The sequence below is a fragment of the Panicum virgatum genome, chromosome 5N (assembly GCF_016808335.1).
Source record: "Panicum virgatum strain AP13 chromosome 5N, P.virgatum_v5, whole genome shotgun sequence".
Classification (NCBI taxonomy): Eukaryota; Viridiplantae; Streptophyta; class Magnoliopsida; order Poales; family Poaceae; genus Panicum; species Panicum virgatum.
The window spans coordinates 11,999,816-12,010,071 of NC_053149.1; the positions used below are offsets into that span (position 1 = coordinate 11,999,816).

General features: G+C 44.7%; 1 protein-coding gene across 4 annotated transcripts; it reads right to left on the minus strand.

The window, feature by feature from the left end:
• Window positions 1-338: 338 nt before the first annotated feature.
• On the minus strand, window positions 339-2,838 carry LOC120674234. Of its 4 annotated transcripts, XM_039955377.1 has the most exons (3): window positions 2,400-2,838; window positions 674-760; window positions 339-591 (listed from the first exon to the last, which is right to left on the minus strand). In XM_039955377.1, the coding sequence occupies exons 1-3, from the start codon at window positions 2,528-2,530 to the stop codon at window positions 471-473; spliced, it is 339 nt and encodes a 112-aa protein (XP_039811311.1). In that variant the 5' UTR covers window positions 2,531-2,838; the 3' UTR covers window positions 339-470. The 4 variants fall into 4 exon arrangements, 2 of the variants coding, with proteins under 2 accessions (XP_039811311.1, XP_039811312.1); XR_005675031.1 differs by lacking the exon at window positions 674-760 and having other exon boundaries at window positions 2,026-2,838; XR_005675030.1 differs by having other exon boundaries at window positions 339-760; window positions 2,026-2,838.
• Window positions 2,839-10,256: the final 7,418 nt, after the last annotated feature.

Sequence of the window (10,256 nt, forward strand, 5' to 3'; positions counted from 1 at the left end):
GAGGTTTTCAAACCGCCATTATTCATGTGACTGTAAAAATGGTGATTTGCACCGTCGGTTTCGGAACCGCCAGTATTAATCCATTATCACTGGCGGTTACTTTAAAGAACCTCCATTAGAAATGATATATACCTGAGGTTGGCAACACAAACCTCCATTATAAATGATATCTATAGCTAAGATTTGCAACACGAACCTCCATTACAAATGGTAGTTATACCTAAGGTTTACGATATGAACCTCCACTAAAAATAGTAATATGCCTGGTAAAATCTTGCTGGCAACCGCCATTAAAAAATCTTGGCGCTATTTCAATTTGGCACACATACACACATAGATTAACTTGCAATCATACAGCACAAACACATGACCATACTTCACATGTAGAATATATTAAGGTATGGTCAGATAGATTTCAGAAAGTTACAAAAGTTCTATTTGCTCATTTAAGTTACAACACCCAAAATAAATCACGCATGTTCAACTACTATCATAAAACTTGCTAGTGGTCTTGATGACAGGAAGCACATGTCACCTCTCATTTTGGTGAGCTCAGACTGAGGAAGTGCGCTTTGATGGGCGGGTCTCGCACTGCAAACATGAAAAAGATTTTAATTATTCTATCATTGAGCTAGCAAACATGTGAAATGACAAGTAAAATAGAGCATCGTAGTTATCAGGGATAGAGATAGTTGTTCGACATATCTCAAGACATAAAAGGCAGCACCACAATTGAAACACATTTGAGCATCCTGACAGGCTGAAACAAGTATATATATATTACTACTAGGATGCCAAATTTGGGGCACAACATTTCTCCCAGATGATGGGAACTCAACATCAGTTGAATATATATCACTTATCTAACGTTGAACCAATCTAAAGTGCAAGTTAAACAGAAGTTTACTTTCAAGGCTGAAACAGATTAAACATTTGGAAATAGATCGCACTAAGAAGTTTACTTTCCAGGAATGGAATAAGGAGGTTTTATGTTCAGCATCTTTAACCATAAAGAGCCCCCATACATGCTTCTGTACAAAACAAATTAATAGTACCTCTCAAAGCAAAAACTGGATAGATCCTTACTATAGTTGGACAGATCCTTCTAAATTAATGCTGCAACCTTAATATAGTTGGCACAGTGCTAAATAATTTTCAGTTAACTAGCATGAATCTACAACAGAGTAAGTTAAGCTCTCTATCTAATTAAACATCACAATTCACAGCAATGGTTCAAGAATAATCCAACCTCAGGATCAGGACTAATAGATGCTGTAAATAATAAGCGAGACAAAGATGGCTATGGTAATTACATAGCAGTACTGAAAGTCTGTAGATGACTCTTCAGAATTGTGATGAGGATAAATGAGTAGAGGGAGAAGATGTAGAACATAAATAAATAACACTAGCTAGTAGTATCTGGTCTTTCAGGTATAATGAGATGAACATAAATACATAACATCACAATTCTCAAGTTTCTTAGTTCTTCTGTATAATGAGATGAAGCATTCACAAATATAAGCTCACAGTGGTGAAAATGAGTAACAGTCAACTACGTTTCAAACATATAGCCTTTTTCTTAATAAATGGATCTGCTTTATGAGGAAAATGAGGTTCCAAACAAGGACCGCATCCAACTGGAACAAAGCTGCATGCTGATCCGTCCAACGAACATAACATTAAACCATTCTGGGTGACACTCCCATAAATCTTGGTCACAGTTACGAATGGAACAAAGCTAAATTAAGTACAACTGGGTCAGGTTCCATTGGTCAAAAGGCTATCCTTTTCATTGGTCAATCAATTGCATTAATTTGAGAATAACTCTAGGTCGAGCAAGAAGCAAAGCTAGAAACAGTTTATTCAACGACAGGAAACTACATATTACATTTGCTATTTTCATAGTACAATATGTTTTAAGTAAAACAAACACAGAGCATATTCATAGAAATAAGAAACTGAAGTAAAAAAAAGATAATAGAAAAATGAACTTGTTAATGGATAGTACAAAGTGGCACAACTTACAGTGCACAATTACATCGTGAATTTTTGTCTATGACACCAGCTTGAATCCTGAAGAAGGGTTGAACATTTCGCTCTATTTGCAGAATACACTAAATATTTCGCTTGACAGTGGAAAGGCAGTTGGCAGCTGGCCTAAATGCTGGCGTGAGCCAGCAGACCAATTCCATTCACCACGGCAAGCCGAAAAGGCAGCACGCTAGACCGACCCAATGCCGTGTCTACGGATCCTTGGGAGGTTTCTCCCAATCGCAGGCTCCGGAACAAATTCCGCCCAAATGTACCATCTGATTTCACCCCAAAGGGCAATCCAGCAGCCGGCTTTGCATCAACTACGAATCCCGGGTCCCCGGGGAGCAGAGGTGGTATACTTTTACCTGCCGAGGATGGCGTGGACCATGACGAGGAGGTGGTCCGGGTCGTGCGAGGAGACGGCGTCGCTCCAGACGACGACGCCCCCCGAGATGGACTCCTCGGCGCGCACCGCCGCATCGTCGGCGCCGCCCATGGCCGGCTCTGGCTGCGCGGGATGTGGGGGTGGGCCCGCTGCACAGGTCCCTGAAGCCGGAGTCGGAGCAGCACCGCGCAGGTCTCCGGAGCCGGGGGCGGGGCCGCGGAGGTGCGGAGGCGCGGCGCCGCAGCGGTCAGCGGGGGGCGCGGGTGCCGCCGCACCGCTGCCGTGCCAGCCGACGGGCCGCAGGAGTTGCGCCGCCGGGCCGCTGCTTGCCGGGCGCGTCGTGTTGCTGCCACAGGGGATTGCAGGGGGAGAGGAGGGGAAGGGCGGCGGGGGAGAGGTGAGGCGGCGGTGGCAACGGGAGTCGGGGGACCCTATCCATATCCATATCCATATCCATATAGTTAAACAAATCATCTATAAAGTCCATTAAAACTCAATTTATATTGAACTAGCATTCGAAAATGTTGAACTAGCATTTCGAAAATATTGAAACAGTATTTTGAAAATGTTGGAACTCACATTTTTTTCCACATCATCTTCTCCGGTGCCGGCGAGAGCCAGCAACAGCGCCGGAGCTCCAAGGCGCGGTGGCGGAGACCAGGGGCGGCAGCGCGCAGAGGCCAGGGGCGGCGGCCATGGCGCGGAGGCGGTCTGGGGCGTCGCCGGGCACGGCGGTGGCTGGGGCGCGGCGTCGGCCATGGCGCGGAGGCGGTCGGTCGGGGGCGTCGCCGGGCACGGCGTCGGCCATGGCGCTGTGGCGGCTGGGGGCTGCGGCGATGGCTCGGCGCGGCGGCAAGGTCAGGGGGCGGCGGCACGGGCTCAGTGGAGGAAGGGCACGGGAGGGGTTAGGGTTGACTGTGTGGATCCAATGGTGGTTGATGTTTGCACGAATCTCAAACACTGGAAGGTGGATAAGAAAAAAACTTCCGGAAGATATATAGGATCCACGACGGGAGTCGGGAGAGGGTTAGGTTGGGCCGTTGGGGGCTGAGAGGAGGGGATTAAACGGCGCACTAGGGTTATCCTGTTTTGGGTAGGTGAAAGCCCATATTGAAACGTTGGGCTCTCACATTACCGGAGAGGTGAGGGAGGGGAGTGGAGGCGGCGGTGGCAACGGGGGACTCCTATATATCTTCCGCAAGATGAATAAACTATCTATCTATAAAGCCCACTAGGCCCAAATTAAATTCAACATTTCTACAAACTATCTTCAACATTTTTATGAACTATTTCAACATATGAAAAAAATAGATTCAACATTTGGCAAAAACTAGATCAACATTTTTTTCAATTGTCTTCTCCGGCGCCGGCATAGGGAAGAGCACCGGGGGTGGCGCGGCCGGCCCCGTAGTGGCGGCGGAGCAAGGGACCGGGCCTAGCAGCCCCAGCGCGGCAGCAAAGCGGCGGCAGCATGTAGGATCAAGAACACCGACTAGAGGGGGGTGAATAGGCGGTTTAAAAACTAAAGCCAACAACACTAGAGAAATTTAATTAGTAACAAAGAAAAGCCCTATGTCAAGCTATTACTATCTCTAGATGGGTTTGCAACCTAGTGTGACAAGATGCAAAACAAGCTCTAGTAAAGTAAATTGCTCAAAGTAAAATAAGAATTAAAGTGAGTAAGAGAAGTAACCAAACTTGACACAAGAATTTATCCCGTGGTGTCGATGACTTGCCGGTCACCCCTAATCCACGTTGAGGTGGATTCCAAGAATCAACCGCTCCTCTATCAAGAACCTCTTGATCTTGAGCCGGCTTGAATCAAAGAACCGCTCCACACCTCGATTCCACTATAGTTGCTCTTCGCCACTCCGGTGAGGTAAGCACAAGACCTCTCACAACCGAAATCGGGGCTCCTCAACAATTTCCTTGGAGGAGCTCCATGAAATCCTCTTCTCCAAGCCGTCTAGGGAGCGGCAACTCCCAAGAGTAACAAGTCGATGACGCTTGCTTGAAGTTTTCCTAGTGCCACAAAGCTCAACCTCTTGATGCAATGCACTAGGAAGCTCTCACACCCTCAAGAATGCAATCTCTAAGCAAGTGTGTGTGAGAGGGATGCCTTAGCTCTAAGATGTCAAGTATGCAGTCCAAATGGCCAAGAGAGACACCCAAAGGCCGGGCAATGGGTATATATAGACATCCCTCCAAAAACTAGCCGTTACACTCTTTTCTGCGAAATCGCGGACCGTCCGCATTTCAAAAACCGGACTGTCCGCCGTTATAAACCAGTGAGTCAGAGTGCATTTAATGCGTGTCAGAACTAGCTGTTAAGCCCTGGCGGACCGTCCGCGACACAGGTGCGGACCGTCCGCAGTGAGTGTTCCACACCACCAGATAGAAACATCGTCTCTGGTACAACTTTGAAATTAGCATGCGGACCGTCCGCACCTCAGGAGCGGACCGTCCGCAGTTCAACCTTGAAAACCCACCAGAGACAACAATGTCTCTGGTACAAATTGTCAAATAGCCGGCGGACCGTCCGCGCCCCAGGGGCGGACCGTCCGCCGCACAGATCATAAGCCCAACCAGAGAAAACACCCTCTCTGGTACAATTTGAGTTAGAGCTGCGGACCGTCTGCCCACCTGGGCCAGACTATCCGCCAGACACCTCTAAAAACCACCAGAGCCAAACATGCTCTCTGGAACGATTGCGGACCGTCCACGCCCCAGGGGGCGGACTGTCCGCGCTTGTGCAGTCAGCTCTCAAAGTTGTTCTTTTTGAAATCTTTTCAAAACGTCGTTAGCCCTCATGCATGCAACTAGATATTTTGAGCAAAATGGCACTAAAGACCCGTCAAGCATGAGTACACAACCCCTCTTGATAGTACGGCTATCTATCCAACAAATCCGGTCACTTTTCATCCACTAAACGCCTTGTGACCGGTAAAATGCAAATGCCCTATTTTATACCTTTGCCTTGAGCCCGAGCTTTGCTCATCATCTCCAAAACTTCATACGTTCACAACCAAATCTCTTTCATCCGTGGATCAACCTATACTCATTATCTCAAACGAAATCGTTAATCCATAAACCGTTGTCATTAATTACCAAAACTCGAATTAGGGGCCTAGATGCTTTCAATCTCCCCCTTTTTGGTAATTGATGACAACACTAAATTTTGGAGTGATAAAAGTGTTCAAGTCAACTTTATACACTAGGCATAAGGTGGACTTGGAATTGAACTTTGGAAGAACTTACTCATTTTCTTGAAAATTTCAGAATATGGTATGAATAAATTCACCAAGTTCGATGAATAGAGAGAACTCCCCCTTGATATGTGCATATAAATTTGCATGAATACCAAGTACACATATATATTTGAAACTTTTGACGGAGTTTTCCCTACAAGTGGAAATCGAGGCATACAAGATACAAGATATATATGATATGAATTTTAGCTAGGTTAGCACAACCTCACAACCACAAGATGAACATAAATAGATAAGAGTAACACAAACCAACATAGTTCATCACACATTGCAAACCAAATGTTCAAATCCAAACACAAGTCTCAAATCGAGTTCATGCAAGACACAAATCATGAACAAGTAATGCAATAGTTCAACACAAATAATCATTAGAGGCAAGCGGAAGCCGAAAACGAATGATCTCCATGAGAAGTCCATGAGCTCCCCCTAGATCCAAGCACTCCAAAGCTCCTTCTCCCCCTTTGGCATCAATTGCCAAGAAAGTCAATCCATCAGCGGTGGAGGAGGTGGTGGTGGGTAGAACGGCTGGTACGGGTAGAACTCTGGAGGCGGCACTGGAGCCGGAAATACCGAGTAGAAGTGATCAGAAAACCCAGTGAAAGCTGTGCTGAACGTATCAAAGCGCTGCTCTAGCTGCTCCTGCCTCTGCTCAAACTGCTCAGAAGAGGGCAAATCCTCAAAGCGTGAGTCAAGAGCTGCTATGTCTGAGTGTAAACTCTCCTGAGCCCCCTGCATCTGAGCCATCATGGGCTGAAACATCTGTTGTTGCATGTTCTGGAAGTTGATATTCATTTGATTCTGCATCTGACTAGCCAACCCCGTAATTTGAGAGGACATGCTCTCCTGCATGGATGCAAAGTAAGGGTCAAAGTAGCCAGTTGGAGGAGCCCACTACTGCTGAGCTGGAGGATGCGGTGGTGGCATGGCATGCTGAGCTGCAGCTGCTCCCATGTGAGCATCATCATCACTATCATCAGCACCATCTTGCCCCTGTGCTTCAGCATCCATATCATCTCCAGGGAAAGGAGTCAGAGGCCTCAAAAGAAAAGCATTGTCATTCTTGAATGGCCTGAAAGGTGTGTGCTTGCTTTCACATAACCCTCTGAAGCTAGACTTAACCTTGATGATGGACATAATGTATGGAGCAAAATACAAGTTCATCTCCATGTTAAGCCTCAAATCTGCAAGCTAATCCATGATAAGAGCAATGACATTTATTCTATTTCCGTTCATGACATGAGATATCACATTCCAATAGTGCCCTCTAATCTTGTCCTTGTTGCCACTCTTAGGCATGAATGTGACTCTAACAATCTTATTGATCACTGCAGGATGATGCCTCAGACCCTGAGTGCCCCCAAAGCTTCTAGCAATTCCAAGATGTGCAGACTCATAGAACATGGGGTAGTCATTCTCATCTAGAGGGTTTTCTAACACAACATTCACACTTTGCTCACTAGTGATGAAATTATAATCCAATTGATTTGCCTCAGCAAACTGTGCAAATGTAGCATAATAGGTTCTTTTGCCAGTTGTCCACCTAAATGTTTCCTCAACCATGTCGATCTCTAGAGTGGCATAGAACTGACGTATCACAGTTTCATTCCAATCACACCTATGCTGCAGAAAATTTGCTAACCCCATTTGCTGAAATCTATCTACTAGATCAGTCATGACTTGTTGTTGTCTCATATAGCCTAGGTCAATGGTCTGATGTTTGAATACATTTTTCTTGACTAGATGACCAAAGTAAGCATCTTTTTGTACCTCAGTTTTGAAGAAGAGAATGTTGGTGTCACGAGGCAAGCTGAATTTATCCACTGCTCTTGCATTGGCATAGCTCTCTGCAGTCCACTGTCGGCTAGGTAGATCTAGCCCCATCAAATCTGTAACATCATCATCAACCCCCTCAGTCTCTTCCTCTGAAGACTCATCACCTGCATCTCCTACTGAAGAAGCTGCAGCCATCTCACTGACATTTGGAGCATAGTCCACATCATCCGAGTCATCACTGTCTTTTTGTCTTTTGGAAGATATAGCCTTCTTGATTTTAGAAGCAGTGACCTTGATGATCTTCCGGGGTGGCCTGAGATCAAGATTTAACCATAAGAACAATTACTAAAGCAATAGGATCAATCCATAATAATATAAGTCAGTTCAACATTCATCTGAAAAATATGACACTGGCGGACCGTCCGCACTTATGAACGCGGACCGTCCGCGGTTCATGAATACCTCGGCGGACCGTCCGCGTCCAGCAGGCGGACTATCCGCGACCCATCTGTTCTGCGCAGGAACACAAAATCGCCCTTAACTTTGATTCATCCATATTTTGAGTTTCAATTCAAATCCACCAACCAAATTTTAACCATAGCATCTCCTCATCACTAGGAACAAGATCCCCCAAGTATTTTCAAGAATCCATAGTCCAAAAACAGATCGGAGCATCTAACCCTAACTCTTTCCAATGAAGAAATCCAAGAACAAGAGTTAGGGATTTGTCAAAATACCGGGAAGTCATGATGCACAAACTTGAGAAGAGTCCGGGGATGTTCTCGGACCATCCGGGAACCACGCCAAAAATCCTTGACCTTTTCGTCTCCCCCACGTGCTTGAGAGAGAAAGAGAGAGAGCCTTTTGGATGTAGTGTTCGGTTTGGTGGGGAGGGGTGAGAGTGACATCCATTATAAAGCAAGTCTGGCCGACCCCACCATTCTGTCCAGTCGCGGACTGTCCGCGGAACCCTGGCGGACCGACAGCCTATGAATTTTAACACTAACACCCGACCGAAATTGCCACTGGTCAAATACTGCCCAACACAGGCGGACCATCCGCAATATAAATTTTTGTTGAAAAACTTCTCTGCAGAGCCTCTGGTGGACGAGTCTCATGAACTGCGGACCGTCCGCCTCTTACCCGCGGACCGTCCGCGATACCAAAAATCTAACAAGTCTGAATTCTGCCAATTTTCTCAATTCCAACTTCAATTTGGGATCATTGCTCATATAAAAATCCAAAAATCTCAAATCTTGCATGAAAACGTTCAAAAGATTCATATGAGCAAGTTACAACAAGAATTCAAAAAATAAATCGAGTAAAATCTTGAAAACTCATAAATGGCTCAAAAATACATCAAAAATTCAGAAAAATGAAACAAAGAGTGCATGAAAGAACCATATGCCACATGTGCTAGTTTTCAAGTCACATTTGAGAAGTCAATGATATTTAACTCATTTCTTAACTTGCAAAACCGAGATTCATCCAAAGGCTTGGTAAATATATCGGCTAATTGATCATCCGTGCCAATACCATCAATCTTGATATCACCCTTGTTCACATGATCTCTAAGAAAATGATGGCGGATATCAATATGCTTGGTTCTTGAATGTTGAACCGGATTAGAAGCAATCTTCACGGCACTTTCATTATCACACAACAAGAGAATTTCATCAAATTTCACACCATAGTCAAGAAGAGTTTGCTTCATCCATAACAATTGTGCACAACAACTTCCGGCCGAAATATATTCCGCTTTGGCGGTTGAAAGAGCCACAGAATTTTGCTTCTTTGATGACCAAGATACAAGAGATCTTCCAAGAAATTGACAACCACTGGAAGTGCTCTTCCTATCAACCTTGCACCCCGCATAATCCGAATCCGAGAATCCAACTAAATCAAAATGAACACCCTTGGGATACCATAAACCAATATTAGGAGAATATTTCAAGTATCTCAAGATCCTTTTGACGGCGGTCAAATGACATTCTCTAGGTGCGGCTTGAAATCGTGCACACATGAAAACACTAAACATGATGTCGGGCCTAGATACGGTCAAATAAAGCAAACTACCAATCATAGAACGATAAAGCTTTTGGTCAACCGGGTTACCTCCCTCATCTAGGTGGAGATGCCCATTGGTGGCCATAGGAGTCTTGATTGGTTTTTTATCTTCCATACCAAATTTCTTCAAGATATACTTCACATATTTTGATTGACACACAAAGGTGTCTTCCTTGAGTTGCTTGATTTGAAGTCCAAGAAAGAAACTCAATTCACCAATCATGGACATCTCAAATTCCCTAGACATCATTTCACCAAATTCCTCACAAAAACTTGGATAAGTTGAACCAAAGATAATATCATCAACATAAATTTGACAAACAAACAAATCTTTACCAATATCTTTAGTGAACAAAGTAGTGTCAACCTTACCAATTTTGAAGCCCTTAGAGATTAGAAAATCCCTTAATCTTTCATACCAAGCTCGTGGAGCTTGCTTAAGACCATAAAGAGCTTTAGAGAGCTTGTATACATGATTTGGCTTCTTGGGATCTTCAAAACCGGGAGGTTGCTCAACAAAAACAAGTTCACTAATCTTGCCATTCAAGAAAGCACTTTTCACATCCATTTGAAAAAGTTTTATGTTGTGAGAGCAAGCATAAACTAATAAAATTCTAATAGCTTCTAATCTAGCAACGGGAGCGATAGTTTCACCGAAATCCAAACCTTCGACTTGAGTGAAGCCTTGAGCTACCAATCTTACCTTGTTTCTCACAACCATTCCATCT

Bases quoted from the DNA above. Each gene is read 5' to 3' on its own strand.
- LOC120674234 (XM_039955377.1), bottom strand. From the start codon at position 2,530: ATGGGCGGCGCCGACGATGCGGCGGTGCGCGCCGAGGAGTCCATCTCG. The intron at 761-2,399 runs GTAAAAGTATAC...TACTTGTTTCAG, and splicing joins GTCCACGCCATCCTCGGCAG to CCTGTCAGGATGCTCAAATG. The intron at 592-673 runs CTACGATGCTCT...TCATGTTTGCAG, and splicing joins ACTATCTCTATCCCTGATAA to TGCGAGACCCGCCCATCAAA.